This window comes from Brienomyrus brachyistius, chromosome 13 (assembly GCF_023856365.1).
Source record: "Brienomyrus brachyistius isolate T26 chromosome 13, BBRACH_0.4, whole genome shotgun sequence".
In the NCBI taxonomy this organism is placed as follows: domain Eukaryota; kingdom Metazoa; phylum Chordata; class Actinopteri; order Osteoglossiformes; family Mormyridae; genus Brienomyrus; species Brienomyrus brachyistius.
In genome coordinates, this window is record NC_064545.1 from 26626712 (window position 1) to 26643248 (window position 16537).

The 16537-nt window shown below is 45.5% G+C and overlaps 1 protein-coding gene across 1 annotated transcript; it reads right to left on the reverse strand.

Annotated features, from left to right (window-relative positions):
• Positions 1 to 1302: 1302 nt before the first annotated feature.
• Positions 1303 to 13573, reverse strand: kcng4a (potassium voltage-gated channel, subfamily G, member 4a). Its single transcript, XM_048973553.1, has 3 exons — positions 12932 to 13573; positions 10711 to 11604; positions 1303 to 3178 (listed from the first exon to the last, which is right to left on the reverse strand). The coding sequence occupies exons 2-3, from the start codon at positions 11458 to 11460 to the stop codon at positions 2315 to 2317; spliced, it is 1614 nt and encodes a 537-aa protein (XP_048829510.1). The 5' UTR covers positions 11461 to 11604; positions 12932 to 13573; the 3' UTR covers positions 1303 to 2314.
• Between the last annotated feature and the right edge of the window lie 2964 nt (positions 13574 to 16537).

Sequence of the window (16537 nt, forward strand, 5' to 3'; positions counted from 1 at the left end):
CTACTCTTCCGTCATTCTCTGAAATTGAAAAAGACTTTCCAGGCTATTTACTAAAATCCCACAAAATATAACACTATGGAACATAAGTTATGAGAAATTATAGAGTACATCTCAGTGAAATGCATTCTGGAATCCAGTCCGCACTTTTTAGACGTAATCTGTCCTCAGACATTTCTAATACCTGAGCAGTCAGCTGTCAGAAGGTGGATGTATGGATAGATGGATGTATGGGTGGGTGGGGTTACCAGTCATTGGTGATGTAGCTCACTTACGGCTTGACGGTGTCTGAGTTTCTTTAATATATATATATATATATATATATATATATATAAAAATAGGTCCGATTTTCAAAATGATGCTTGTACATGGTGGCAGGTATCTCACAGAAAGATCATTCCCCAGGAGGGTGCAGCCCTGTCCAGGCTCCCGCTGGAGTCGCCTCGTGTGGAACATAATTTGTTTTTGGGACTGACTACATCCATGAATGTTAAACAGCACCCTGCCGGCACTAGGACACCGGGCCCAGGTCAGAACCGATGTGTTCACTGGAATTTGAATAACAGGGGTTCTGCCTAAGGACCTGCGTGCCACACCTACATTGCAGCCTTACGTTTGCCCCAGTGTCTTCGCCACTCTCCTCCATCCAAGTCGTCAGCTGACACGGCGCCGCTCCGTGATTGGCCACCTCCACACCTCGGTGCCATTCACGCCGTTGTCCTTTCTCATCCCAGCTCTGTTCAGCTACTTACGGGTTTAATGTGGCTTCAAAACCCAGGATCAGATTAACATGCACCTTCAGTCACTGCCTGGCTTTACCCACTTGCCGCTGATTATTAGTACTAATTAGATTTACCTGGGCGGTAATGGGCAGGATTTAGCAATTGCACCTACCAGGGGCTGTCAGCCTCATTTCTCCAATCACTACATTCAGGTGCTTTGTTGGCATGGATAAAATAAGTAGATTGCAGTGAATTTCAACCTGCCTGTCCGTCTCACTCCTGCAGCCTGTTTCAGTCTCACTACCCGTCATTGTACTGTATATTTACACTGTTAATTATGCATGTTTATTTCAACGTGAAAATGCCTTTGGTTGGTGCCTCATCCTGGGTTATTTTCTGGCTTTCGCTCGTGGTTTCCGGGACAGGCTCCAGAGCCCCCCGACCCTGCATATGACAAGCCGGTATGGAAAGTGGATGGATGGATGGAAAATGCCTTTGCGTCAACCAAATGTTTCATGTTTTATTCATTTACCTTAAATCATCAGTGCATTGAAATTACAGTAAAATATATAATATACTGCCATTTATTATTAGTTGGAACCCAATTCATTTTAGGTAAATAAAATACATTTTAAGCAGCTTCACCAGCTTTTCATACCTGGATCTAACAACACTGCACGTTGCCTCTTTAATATAAGGTGTGCTAAGTTAACACAGTCAGACCAAGCAAAGGTCAGTAATCACAGTGTGTTAAAGCCATTTCACCAGCAACATCTCAGCATTTACTACATTCCGTGTGCACTGGGTCCCATATAATGAACATCACACTGCAACAAGGCTTGTGACCAGGACTTCTGGGGATAAAAGAGAGGGAATGTTTATGATCCTGAAACTGATCATGACTGATCGTCTGGAAAAATGCACTGTATTTCAGTGCCAGTGAGAGAGTGCGTGCTCCATTCCCACTTATGAATTATGAGTGCACACTGCTAACTGCCAGGTAAACAGTGTGCTCCTGTTTTGGGGTGATTTTTTTGATGCATACCTTTGTCTTGGCGGTTAGCGGCACCATTTACCTCGCTCACATTGCCTGTGTCTAGACTGGGAGAAATGGTCGCTGAAAGCGCATTCCAAAGAACGCTGCTATGCTTCTTTGAAAAGAAAGTTACTGCACAGGTCGTTTGGGGGGCTTATATTTATTTATGTTTACTGTGGAGTTTCAGTCAGTCACATCTCTCCCAGTGGAGTCTTTAGAAATACTGTTGAATAGCCGGGTTCAGGATGAAAGGATTACCCACCATCTTTCTGGCATTTTAAGCTAAAATACAAATGCAAAACAGCTAAAATTAACCTGTTATGTGTTAGCAGAAACCAGAGGAATGCTGAGAGGGGTGAAATCCTCCAGGATTTGTTCAGGGTTCTTTATAAACCTCAAGTCTGTATAACTGCCTAGTTTGAAGAAGGAAGCAATTCCGCTTTTGGAATGAGATCAAAATGATCTGGAACAGCGGCTGTCCTGATGTCCTCTGCCCAGCACATTGCTCTAGGGATCAGAAGAGAAGATGCCCTGCAGTCGGTGCAACATTTTTGAAGGTTCATAATGCTCTAGGAGGGAGACAGAGGTGATTTTTCCCTGTGGCCTCATGCCCATTCTCTACTAGCGGTAGGCAGTCCTGGGAAAAGGCCGCATCTGCATCGTGGAAGAGTGGTTGGGCAGGGGATAGGAGATGGCTTCTAGATCCATCCACATCCTCGTTCAAAACGGCAGCAGTGCCCGAGGAAACCGTCTCCTCCTTCATCTGCCGCTTCTGCTCCAGCTTGAGCTCCTGGTAGGAGCGTGAGAACATGTGGAAGATGGAGGTGGCCGGAAAGGCCATGATGAGGATGCCGCTGAGGATGCTGCTCATGGCCACCACCTGGCCAGGGATGCTGTGGGGCACCATGTCCCCATAGCCCACTGTGGTCATGGAGATGATCGCCCACCAGTAGGAGGCGGGGATGCTGCTGAAGTCCTGCGTGCCGGTGATCTCGCTCTCGGCCAGGTGCACCAGAGGTGAGAACAGTGTGACGGCTACGGCGAGAAAGAGCAGCAGCAGGCCGAACTCCCGGATGCTCCTCCGCATGGTCAGCCCCAGCGTCTGCAGGCCCAGTGAGTGGCGCGCCAGCCGCATCACGTACAGGATGCGCAGCGCCCGCAGGATGCGCAGAACCAATCCCAGCTTGTCCAGGTAGCCCCGCCCCCCACTGGCCCGCTCCGCGTCCAACGGGGAGTCCTCCTCCACCACCAGGGACACGTAATAGGGCAGGATGGCCATGGCGTCGATGATGTTGAGAGGCCCGCGGATGAATTCCAGCTTGCTTCGCGCCTGGACGAACCGCAGCAGGAACTCCAGGGAGAACCACGCCACGCAGGCGGTCTCGATGATGAACATGTGGTAGCACTTCTGAGAACATTCGCCCTGCGGAAGGGAGGTCAAGGGGAACGTATGAGAAGAGCAGGAGATATCATACAGCAATTTTTATGAGAAGTTACTGTAAAGAAATAAATATGTAATATTTATGCTACACTGATGACAAGTAACCTAACCGCAGTTAAATAGGGAAGTCTAAGTTACACTTTCTGATAATGTTCTATAAAAAAGGTCCATTAACCACACAGTTCCAGGTGCCCTCAGTACATCACAAGAGAGGGAAGGAATTAAACACTTAGACTGGAGAGACTACAGCATATGCAGCCCATTGACCTGCCACCTTTTATCCTTCCCATAATGCTTATCTCCGTAATGAACACACCATGGAGAAGCCTGAGGATCCAAACAGAAGACTGGGCATTCTGGAGGAATACATACAGACATCATTCCCCAGGACACTGAGTTGATGGCATCTAATAATAATCAGCAGTACTGTTTACCACCACTCAAATTACAAAGTTGCATGGGGCCCCTGAAGTTTGGGGGCCCCCTGTTGGCCACAAACAGTCACTACACTAATTTGTCATTATAGTGTATTGAGGTACACATATAAGAAGAAGTGTCTTGTGACTCCTAGATCTTCTGTCCCTACTATTTAGATTTTGAAACATCAGGTGGATTTTCTGAAGACCTGTTTACTGTGCATTTTTTGGAAAATGCTGGTTTTGCACATTTTGCACTTTTTTGGTTAATTGTCTCTTCGTGTAACTTGTGCCTATTTTTATTGTGTCTTTCATAGCCTAGTTGTATCTATTTTCTGTTGAAATGCATGCAGTGTCCTCTGGGAACTTTTTTTCCTTTTTTCTCTTCCTTCCTTTATTTTTTCTTTCTGTCTTTAATGGTCCAGTTATGGTCCAGTTATGACGAACTGGTCAATCTGTATAACTCTCAACAATGCAGAACTGTGTAGTGCTGCTGTATGTAGCCTGTTGAGATTTGAAAATGTGCAGACAGACATCAGGAATGTGACACTATACTGTCCCCAGAGCCTTAAGGCAGGTTCCCCAAGACTGACGTTCCAACCTCTGTCCATTTCCAAGGAATTCACTACAGACCGGAGCACCATCCTGGTTGGACGCAGCTTTTCAGAAAAATGTTTGGGAGTGTGTGCATCACTCTGCATTATCTCTGCTCTGCTCTGCAAAGGCAGAACCCTGTAACTACACTGATACTGAAGCTGAGGAAAGGGGGGGCTTTTGCCTTGGATTTGGTGTGAATTTAGTAGCTGCTGTAATTTTCGCACTCCGTTTTCTTGAAGACCCAACATAGATGAACTGAGATATTTTGTCATGAGATAAGAACAGTGCCTAAGAAATAATTGAATTTTGATAAGTAGTTACTGTGTTTTGCTTTTATCTGGCAATGCAGGACAAAGGACAGTCTGGTACAGCCCATCCCATTACCACAAGACCAAGGATTTTGAGAAGGCGTCCACTCTGGTGGGGTGTATGTACTTGGGTAGCTGCTGCAGAGTAAAAGAAAAAACATCTATGGGCAGAGTTGGGTAATTCAGGTCCAGAGAGTAAAGGTCCAGACGGGGATTTTGTTTCAACCAACCAGGTGAGTCCTCTGTGACTGGGGCTCTTTATGCTCAGTTGGTTGGTTGAAGCAAAATCCTGGTCTGGATTTTTTCTCTCTGGACCTGAATTTCGCAACTCTATGAATGGATGACTTAGTGGGTCATGCCTCATTACTCCGTCACCCAGCAAGTTTCTATGGGAGGCAGTGAAGGGAGAAATGAGGTCTCGATATCTATGGTGGGTGAGCTTTCCGTTCAATATCAACCACTGTCCAAGTTTCCCCTAGGTGTCCTGGCATGGATCTCGATTCATTGCTGTGTTGTGAATCTACTGCTTGACAACGGATGTTACCAACTGCTTTTAACACATTTAAGTGTTTTCCTTTTTTTTTTATTTCAATATTAACGTTTATGCCTGAAATTTTGATATTAATACATTCTTGCCCCTGGTTGCACCATTTTCCAAGTTTTTACAGAAGTCAGCATTCTGCTCACAATCCGTGAGGAGTTTATTCATCCTGAGTGAAGCCGAAGTTGTTCAAGGTCCTTGATTCACTCCTTTTTAATGCCTTCAGCAGAAATATCTTGTCCTGCTCAGGGTCACCGGGGGGTGGGGGGGTGCGGGCGGGGGGGTGGAGCCTGTCCCTGGCAGCACAGGGCATGAGGCTGGATGGGACGCCAGTGTGATGCAGGGCACATGCACAGACAAAACAGCTGGCAGTATAACGGCTGATTGGAAACAGCTATCATAGGCAAAGCAAAGTGCCAGCCATGAAAGAAGGACAGGAATCATCATTTCAATGTCAGTGTTTGACTGTTGCACAATAACACAAGATGCACACACTAGGAAAGCAGACACACATTCTGCTTGGCTACCAGAGCCCATTTTTACAGAATTAAATCTCTCTCTCTCTACCTCACACTATCGAATCTTTATTCATCTGACGCACACCTCCTTCTAGTTCAAAAGTCCATCCTTTGAGATAGACATCTTAAAATTCAAGCCGCCTATACGCTAGTCCATGCGCTAATCTCCCCGTTTTCCCTCCAGGTTGAATAAATTAAGTTTGGTTTTTGCTGCATAAGAGAGCCTGTGTTTAGTCTCATTGACCTTGTGCCTTTCAGGAGTTCAAGCACTGTTTTCCACTGGAAACGATTCAGGTCACTTTCGCTGCAGTATTGTAACCTTCCCAACAGTTTACAAAGGAGCTGTCTTGTTTGTTTGTCTGTCTGTCCTGTTATCCTTCTTCATATCTAATTCGTAAATTCTCTTACCACCACCCCCCAAAAAAAAAAGCTTTAATAGAAAAATCTCTCAAATGTTGTGGAAAGCAATTATCAAGATGTCTAGATCCTAAGACAGGATAGGAAAAGGGGAGGAGCGTGATGTGAATGAGACCACAGGGATCTAAGAGGGATACCGCAGAAATACTTTCTCCTGCTGGTGTCATCTAGAACTCAAATTATACTGCACCGGTCGGAAAAAAAATGACCAGACCCTGTCTGGGTACAGAAAGGGACAGTGAGATATATTTCAGGAGTGCTGAATATTGAAGTAGAGATGGATTGCAGTGTTAGGGTGGGAGGAGGGAGGAAAATACTCAGGATAAGTTCTGTAGAGAGAAATCTTGCAATAGAGGGAAAAATAGAAATGAAATGCATGGAAACGCTTGGGCCCCCGCTTCAGTGTTCCAGCTGAACAGTGCTGCTGCATTCTAATTTCTATATTGTTTTGCACCTAAATAATTCTTTTTCTCATTCTCAGCTTAAAATAATGGTGAATGTTTTCCACAGTGTAGCATTTACCCAGCATGCCTGGCAGGAAGCTGGCCCAGTCTCACACTTTCCGAGGAAGACGGCAAGTGTGAGCGGCGCTGATTTGTATGTGTGTGTGTGTGCGTGTGTGTGTGTGTGTGTGTGCACGCGGCGTGCGCCTGGTGTGCATGCTGACTTTCAAAGAGCTGCCACCTGCAGTCAGGCCAGCACAGAGACACAGAGCAGAGCTAAGCGGGGGAATATGTCTTGCTGAGACCTGGCTATAAACATCTGCAGTTTTAAGATAAGAATACGTACCTTTGCCAAGCTGAGGAATTATTTTCATCTCTTATAACTAAGACAATTACTTATTATAGCTTAGTATTAGAACTTCATTGTGAGTAACAGCAGGTTCCTGGAAATTGTCTGGCATGTTCTGCCCTTATATATCTTCCAAACCCAGGTTAACTTTTCTTTTCTCTAGCGCTTGTCTCCTGTGTTTCCAGGGTCCCTGATTGCTCTGTTATGTCTCCCTTAAAAACCTGCAGTCTACTCCATGTTATCATTCGGAAAAGGATCAGGGAGCCTAATGAAGTCATTTTTTTTCCGGCTTTGCTGCCTGTGTAAGAATAGTTCCTCACAAGGACAGGAAATGGGGCTGCACGGGGGCTTGGTGGGTAGCACTGTTTCCTCACACCTCCGGGGTTGGTGGGTGGAATCTCGCCTCTGCTCAGTGCGAGTGGAGCCGGCATGTTCTCACTTTCGCGTGGGCTTCCGCTGGGTACTCCGGCTTCCTCCCGTAATCCAGAGACGTGTTAAGCTAATTGGCATCTCTGAGTTTCCCGTGGAGTGTGACTGCATGCATGTGTGCTCTGTGACCGATTGGCATCCCAGCCGGTGTGCATCCCAGCCCGGTGCCCTGTGCGGCCTGGGACCGGAGCCCCCAGTGACACTGACCAGGATAAGCGCGTGGAAGATGAATGGCTGAAGGACAGGAAATGATGAAATCCTGTCACACATGGACACGTACACAGAGAGTGCGGCTGAAAGGCAGTAAGTGTATGAATACAGATGGTCCCCTTAACTCCCCATATCCATCAAAGTTACTGCAGCTGCCTCACCTAACTCCACCCCCCCCGCTCTCTCTGAACAGACACACAAACACAAAGGAATGCTATTTCTGGACATTAACACACTTTTCAACAGAAAACCACACAAACACAGTTTCAGGGTCAGAGGAAGGGAACCCCTGGGACAATGTAGTAAATAAAAAAGTTACCAGCCGCAGACTTTATGTGTTTATGCGTGTGATGGTGTCTGTTTGTTTCAGTGTACGAGTCTGTGTGTGTGTGTGTGTGTGTGTGTGTGTGTGTGTGTGTGTGTGTGTGTGTGTGTGTGTGTGTGTGTGTGTGTGTGTGTGTGTGTGTGGTCCAGGTATAGATTACATTTTGGGGAACGAATGGCAATTTATTTATATAGCATGTTAAAAACATTAATAATTTTGGAATCAAAGTGCTTTACATTAATCATAGAATAAAATGAATAAATAAAATGCAATAAGACATAATACATCCAACAGAAAAATGAGGGCAGCAAATGAGTAGCTACAAAAAAAACATGCTATCACTGATTGTCCCCACAATGTGATAAAAAAACTGTTATTTTGACATTATGGAGACCATTTTCTTTGGACCCCACAAGAGGAAATTCAATTTTTTTTAAATCTGTGACTGCAATCAGAAAACTAAAATCGCCAAAAGTCTTGTATTTTATTTTTTTACTTATGGTTAAGGTTAGGACTGGGTAGCGGTTAAGGTTTTTGTAATTGTTTACAAAGGTAATTGTTGGGATTAGGGCTTTGCCTATAGAAATGAATGGATGGTCCCCAATAAGATATGAGTATAGCTCTGTGTGTGTGTGTGTGTGTGTGTGTGTGTGTTTGTGTGTGTGTGTTTGGGGGGCCATTCCCTTGGCTTCCTGACAGTGTGCGGCAAGTCTGACCTCATCCCGAGCTCCGTATTCCTCCTCTCATACTCGTGTCTTCCTGCATTATACTGAACGTTTTCTATCCTCCTCATATCCTGAAATGTTCCAGCCTCACACAGTGTTTAATAACAAATCAGAGCCCATCTATATACACGCCCCATAAAAAATAATATCGCATTAATGTTTTACTATACCGTCCCACTTTTCCCCGACAATTACTGATTGATATTCCATAGTGTATACTCCACAGACACAGGAGGGCCGGTGACATTTGCACTTAGTCGGGCTGAGTGACGTCGTTCGCCGCGTAAATTTGCAAACAAGCGCTGGGGGAAAACTGGCCTGAGGGTAGGAGGGGTGGAGGCACCGTGAGCTCCTGAAGGATCCCTGGCGGGGGGCAGCGGGGGGATTCGTTTGCACGGCACTGAGCTGGTGGGACCCTCACAGGGGTCAATAATATGCCGTTTTTTTCTTTTCTAAATGTGCTCCATTTCTGCATAGCATCAGAACCCCAGAGCAGCAGACTAATAAAGCTGCAGCACAGGGCTATGCTCCCCGCATGCACAATGAGACTCTGTTTTCCTGTACATTGGGTGTTGGGCCAGTGAACAGCACAGAGCCCTATGTATCAGGCCATAATACAATTTCTGTTTGATTGTTTACAGAGGAAACTGCACTGCAGGCAGTACACGACTAATGTGCTTCACCTACCCCCCAACCTTATGTTGGAGGGTTTTTTTTAATGGATTTTTGATTAGACACACATAATGCAATTATCTGCGTTCACCTTAAATATGCCTTTAGCAGCCTGTCAGCCCAACTGCGTGCGAGCGTGACGACATTAGCGCCGGTTGGCCGGTGAGCCTATCTGAATTTGACGCCGCAGTCATTATCTTAAGCTCGCCTGGCATTCCTGTCCGCGGAGTCCATCACTTATTCATATGCCCAAGGGGAAGGCTGAGCTGTAGCTTTCCATGGGAGCTACGCTATTGATCAGATGGGGGCATGCACTCACACGAGCACAGACTGATGACCGGAGAGAAGAACTGGCTCACTTTGCTGAGCCGAATATGACAACAGGCCTGTTTCTCCAGCATTCAGCTAGCTGGACACCCTAGGCCGACCCCACATTAATTAGACTGTAAATATGGTCTAATTGATGGTAATGACCTGCTGGCATGCTAGTGAGGATCTCACCCTCAAAGCATGCATTAGGATGCCCCTATTAGTTTTTTTGTCTGCCTCTCTCTAGCCAGCTGGGCACTCAATTTGGAGTGGGACTGGAATGCTAATTGGGATGAGTGGGGCTTCCCCAGTGGCGCTACAGTCCAAACCGAAATTGGCACCACAGTGGCATTCGATCCCAGTCAGCCCTGCTCGTCTTGCATCGGGTGGGTTCCTATGTTCCTATCACTCTCCATCACTCCATGGCGACGTCTAGTGTCGGATATGGGTGGATTTGTGCACATGACGCTCACTGGAGTCTGCAGTCCAGTCAGCTAAAACGATGCGAGCAGCTAACAGCAAGTACACACACCACAGGCCGTGATCAGTCGGCTTTCACCGTCTGGGGTCGGTGCCCACGTTGTTTGCTGAGGAGGAGACCTGTGATGGGATTAACTGTCCATTCGAGAGTGAAAATAGAGGGTAATCTTCCAGGAACTGCTGACACTAAGAATCTTTTTATCCCACAAAGAAACGTGGACTCCTGCTTTGTAAAATTTGCAAGTGCAAATACAGACCTTGCAAGGAGGACACTGAGGACCATTTGTGGATCCACATGAAAGAATACTAGGTGTTGGTTAATTTGTGATTTGACAGGAGACTCACATACACGAAGTTCATAAAATGCGCTGCTCCAGCTTCACTGACTTCAGTAAAGTTGTAACGTCTTATCGTTTCACCACTCAGTCAGATCATTTTCAGGCTGTTTTGCAATACTGGGCTGGCCTAGTTGTTTAGACTGCAGTTTATGCGAGCGGCTCCTTCAGGAGTCTGAGAGTTCAGATGAAAACAATCTTAGTCTTTTAAAACAGACCAATGAGAGAGCAGTGACCTACAACACCAGCCCAGTGAGGGACTACTATGCAAATAATCTACTGTGAAATGTTTGTTGAACTTGCTATTGCTAATCTCAGCTTCTAATATCTAATTTCTTAATCCACATTGATTTAAAAATGATAACTGAATACATGACGTATCTCCCAGCATTGTGATCATGTGTTCTAAAGACACAGTTAGGTTTCCCCATGAAACTCACCCTGCCTTCTTCCTCCCTGAGGTCAGGCATGGTGCTGATGCAGAGGCTCACAACCGTCACGGCAACCATGATGACCGACAGGCAGGCGAATATTTTCCCCGGCAACCCTGACTGTGGATTCTCCACCATGTCCCTGAGTCCGTTCATGAACCTGCGGTACCGCGTGTCATCCACCGGGGGGCGCACCTGCGCACCCTGCTGTCGCCGCTCTTCCTCCCGCCGCTCGTGCTCCGCCAGCTCCTCGATGCGCGTGTACATTTTGCGCTTGCAGCAGTGCTCCATGTAGGCCATCTCCACGCCCCAGTAGTCGAACTCGTCGTGTAACGACAACGCGCACATCTCGCGCAGCATGCGTAGCTTCCCGGCGGCGAGGAAGTTGAGGATCACGCGGAAAGCCGAAGGGCTCCGGTCGAAGAAGTACTCACGGGCCACCTCATCGTAGTCGTCGCACACTTGTGTGATCTCCTCCAAGCTACTGCAGAGACGAAGACGGCCCAACCGCGTCAGGGGGAACTCTTCCAGTGTGCTCCAGGGGAAAGTGTAGCGGTTGCCCCCCACATTGATGATGGCCAGCAGTCCATGGTCCACCCCACTTAGGTCCTCTGGTCGACGGATCAGCTGGGCACGCTTGTAGTAGACACCCTTGACCGTCTCAGTCTCCGGGATCTCGGTAAACATGTGATCCAGGCTGCTCTCATCGCTGATCGAGAGGTTGCTGAAATCGTGGTTGGTGTTGCTGATGATAGGCATGATGACATCTGGGCGGCAGCAGACGACTCAAATGGAACACGGACCCAAAGGACGACTGGTTACGCGAATGGGGGTTAGAGATGAGCTCAGAGCCTGAGACATGGAGCTTGGTGCAGGCTGGGGGCAAGCAGGCACTCGGACGCGCTGTGAGAAATGAGAACAATGCCATTCATGGAAACTAAAGGGCAAGTTTACAACCCCTGCAAAATCCATGCCTATTTAATTATGACAGCTTTAAGTTATTTGCTCTAATGCATCTCATAGGGAATTTTCATGGCAGCCCAAGAGGATTTAAGAATTGTACCACCCCGGGTGGCAAATTTAAAAGTCATGGACACTGTCCTTAACAAACATACCGACTATCATAAGAAGCCTTATTTTGATCTAGTCAAACGTCATATCATGGATATGTATACATATAAACATACATTTCTTTCTTATTTATTAACCACACTGAATTATTAAATCAACTGGCTATCCCAGTGTGCTGCGTCTGATAAACTGTTCATTAACAGTCATAGTCAAAGTAACTGCTACCAGGTGGTATGCTCCTCTGAAAAGTCGTTTGCGTAGGAACATGGAGGGTTACCAAACACAGTTTCTCTTCAGAGACAGCAGACAACCTAGAAGCCGAATCAGCGAGCCAGAAGATTAGTGAAAAGTTACCGACAACTGAGGGATCCAAATGGGTGCTTGAACTAAAGCATCTGGGTCATTTTGAGACCACACAGATCGCCAAAAAACTGGATTCATTTCACTTTTGTCAAAAAGAAAACACCATATTTTATTTTCCAATTCTAAGCGACGTTATTACATAACAAGAAGACACACTCTATGGATGGAGAAAGGGGAAACTATATATAATAAACCTATCCCGGTATATTTTTGTTTTGGGCATTTTCCTTATTAGGGCATTTAAAGAGCATTTATTTCGACACTAAACACTGAGGTGTCAAAGCCTATTCGTTTTAATATTTAATCCTCCGATAAAGATTTCTCTCAGTTTATTACTTTACAGAAGTACTCTGGGCTTTACGTCTTATTAAATTAACGGAATAATCAGCACGGGATGTTCTACAATTTTCTGTGCTTTTTTCCCTTCATAACACTGACATTGCCCTATCCCCGGTAATACATATATACTGTACATGCACGAATATGCATTTCATTAGCTATATTTTACAAACAGCCTACACTCTTGTCAGTAAATCAAATCTCTGTCAGTTTAGCTAGCCCGCAGAAGTGTTTTAATCAAATGGCGCTGTTTAAATCCCCAGATCCACAGTGCGGCTGGATATTTATTTTTAATTTCATTTTAGTTCATACTGATAGTCACAGTGATGACCGTCAGTAGGAGACGTTTATCAAACTGATGAACTAGGAAGAGAATGTGCGCATGAATACCAATGACAAATCAATCCAAATATGTGGAAACGCAGAAAAAGAAAAATGGAATAAAGTTACTACTTACCGTTTGTACTTAAAATACTCGGCTTCGATTATATATGTTAAAAAAACAGCTTTCATATTTTCAGAATATCCAGATACCTAAGTTCCTTATTATGAGTTATTTCCAGTCCGATGCCAGTACGTTCCTGTCCTGTATCTAATCGCGCAGCCCCATCAGCAATAGATAAATACGAGATGCAGTTATGCAGCCGGTGAAAACACGATTCGAAGTAAATATGGGGAGGAAAGAAAGAAAATTGAGAAATAGTCGGAAAACTGTCCCAGCAGGTCGGAGGGTCCGGGAACGTGGGCTCGCGCCAGCTCGACAATCACGCGTGTCCGCGCGAGCGCAGCGGACCAAGTTTGCACCGTGAAGGTGCGCGTGTTTATATGTCCGTTCTCTGCACACATCCGCCGATCGTCGCGGGACCTCCTGTCTGCGGCTGTAGTTTGAGTGCAGCGCGTCCGAGTTTAACCTTTCACTACCCCAGCACCCGACCGCATTGCTGCGAATCCGGCTCCTTACGATTAACGTCTATAAGGCGTAAGACTGCTATTTCTCAGTTGTCTAAGTAAAAGCTATTACACGGCAATCTTAATCTCCCCAGGACCACCATCCGCACGTAGACTGCAGGACTGCAACCGCGACGCCAAATGTAGCGAGGACTTTGATTTGACTTTGGTGGTAGAATACACCGAGGTCTGGAAATCGGATGGAGAAAAGTCACAAACCGTTCGCTCTTACCTCATTTTATACTGTCGTGCATTTTTGAGATTTAACTTAATAATCACAATATTGTTTTGTACCCTGGGACGATTTGTCAGGGTTTATATGCACAGGATCTAGTCAAATTTCAAATTATAGTACAAGGCTCCACTACTTAATATGTATTTTACATTCAAAGCTATGGGCCTAGTATTAGCTACTTTCAGAAATAATTTAGGTGCATTTTTATTATGTTTAAAATATTGCTGCTTGTTTTTAAAGCACGGAATGGGCTGGCACCCGAACATCTTACTGAACTGCTATACTTTTATACTCCGGCCAAAGCACTTAGGTCGTCTCGACAGCTTCTGCTCAAAGTCCCTTAAGCTAGGCTGAAGACCAGAGGCGACTGAGACCTTGGGGAGTCTGTCCCTAGACTTTGGTGAGTCTGTCCCTAGACTTTGGGGTGTCTGTCCCTAGACCTTGGGGTGTCTGTCCCTAGACTTTGGGGTGGCTGCCCCTAGACTTTGGGGTGTCTGTCCCTAGACTTTGGTGAGTCTGCCCCTAGACTTTGGGGTGTTTGTCCCTAGACTTTGGGGTGGCTGTCCCTAGACTTTGGGGTGGCTGCCCCTAGACCTTGGGGTGTCTGTCCCTAGACTTTGGGGTGTCTGCCCCTAGACTTTGGGGTGGCTGCCCCTAGACTTTGGGGTGGCTGCCCCTAGACTTTGGAATAGCCTACCTTGGCATGTTAGATCTGTCTGGAAATTTTAAGATCTTCTCTTAAGTCACATGTTTTCTCGATGGCATTTAGCTTAGGGTGAGTTGGCAGAAAAATGCTTTGAGTCTGTTGTTCTTCGTTTTCTGCTTCTTATTTGATGTCTTTTATTGGTTTTACTTCTTTGTCTCATTAAGGATGTAAATCTGTACAGCACTTTGGTCAACCTTGGTTGTTTAAAAGTGCATTATAAATAAACTTTGATTTGATTGTACATACATGCACACATATAATGTACAGTCCACAGAATATAGGATTAAATACCAAAATTACTTAAACGGGTGGGGCATATTTCTATTTGGGCACTTGTGGACAAATGTGACCATGCTTGACACTGAGTATCTAATCAATGGAGACAAACCTCAAAAGTAAATAATGCCCCTGTCTTGTTTTGGGATTAGGGGAACCACGGTAAACGGCGAGTGCTTACTGGGAAATCGCACGTAGACCACAGCACGTAGACCACAGCATGTGGACCACAGCACGTAGACCTTCATCACGTATAAATATGGGAAAACAGTCATGGTGACGCTCACTGTGTACCTCACCTGCTGAAACACCTGCTAATAATAGTCATAAACATATTTGCACATGTAAAAATGATCTTACTTTCACATTCTTTGCTCAAATACGGAATTTGCATGTTGCTTCCCCAAGTTATAAACCCTCTAAAATATAAATGAAAGATTTACAAACAATAAGAAATTAAGTAAAGCGCTAAAATATTTTTTTTCCTGTTCAAGAACTCCTTTTAAAGATTTGATGAATCTGAGCCACAGTCTTAAAGGAGTGCCCGAAAACATTTTCTCTCACCAAAATAACTACCACACCAGGAATAACCCCAAGGAACCTTGTGTGAATGTCCAGGGAAAAGCTGAAACATTACTTCCTAAAAAGGGAATGGATGTGGGGCTGGGAACACAGTGTGCTCCCTCGTCACCTCCAGAACCAAGAGCCCCGGTGTGTTCCATCCCCCCACCCCACAACCAGAAGAACGACCTGCTTTGAATCACACCTCTCCACACCTGACGACACTCCCGACCGCCCACACAGACATGAGCTAAGGACCATCGATGAATGTATGTATGTTCTTGTATCCTTGATCCCTCATTACACTGACAACATTGAATCACTGATTCTCAAGTTGATTTCAATTTTTTTTTTTTTTAAAGAATCAGATGAGGGATTAAGAATAATCCTCTGCAGTAGGGGATTAAGTTAGAGGAGAATTCTGGGACGCCTGGGGTTTGCTGAAAGAGCATCATATGAGTACAGACAACTATTAAATAAACATAGGGTCTGAACTCAGGTGGTTTACATTGTTTTTATTATGATATAGATCCACTATGGGTGTAACACAGACACCTGTGGAAGTTTTACTTACACGATAATGGTCTGAGGGCAGAATGAAAAATGATTGGTTCGGAGAGATAACAAATCAGATTGTAGAGGAGGTGGGTCCAAGCAATTAGAGGAGGAAGGACCAACCAATTAGATGTGTTGGTCCCACCATCCTCATCTAGGTCAACTAACTTCGGAAATATAGCTTCCTACCACAAAACATCAAGCAAAATACAAAGTACAGTGATGAACTAATAACCTTACCTGATTGTTGTTACAGGCAACGATGAAGTCATGAAATATAGTTCTCATTGAAGACTGTCTGTTCTGATTGACATTCACGGCAGACGAGGGAGGACAGACGCGTTCCTCACGTAACCATCTCCGAATTCACGGGAGCCTGAGACACAGACAGGCGCCTTGCCACATCTGTTTAGCGTGTCTGTCGTCTGATATTCCCCCGTTTTTAAGTGGCACTGAGTCAGCTGAAGGTGGTTACGGTAACAGCACACGCAGCGAGGGCCCAGCGGATGTCTGCGAGGAATACTAATTCCAGGCACGGATCACGGTGTGCCTGTCAACTTTGTCCTCCTGGATTTTAGCTGACACCAGAAAACACTGGGAGACGGCGTGTGTGAAATCTCAAGCCCTTTCTGCACAGAGCGGAGCACTTTATCTGTCTCCGTCTTCATCAATGGGGTAGTACTGTACAGTGGGGCAGCAGGTGATGTCACCGTTACAGGTTTAAATGTCTTTCTTAAATGACTTTCTAATTCTGAGAAAGACATTTAGCCTAAAAGACTTCA

What these genes read in the sequence shown, in the direction of transcription:
- kcng4a (XM_048973553.1), bottom strand. Translation starts at nt 11,460, where the DNA reads ATGCCTATCATCAGCAACACCAACCACGATTTCAGCAACCTCTCGATC. An exon ending in TCAGGGAGGAAGAAGGCAGG is followed by an intron (nt 3,179 to 10,710) that starts GTGAGTTTCATG and finishes TCCCTTCCGCAG; the next exon opens with GGCGAATGTTCTCAGAAGTG.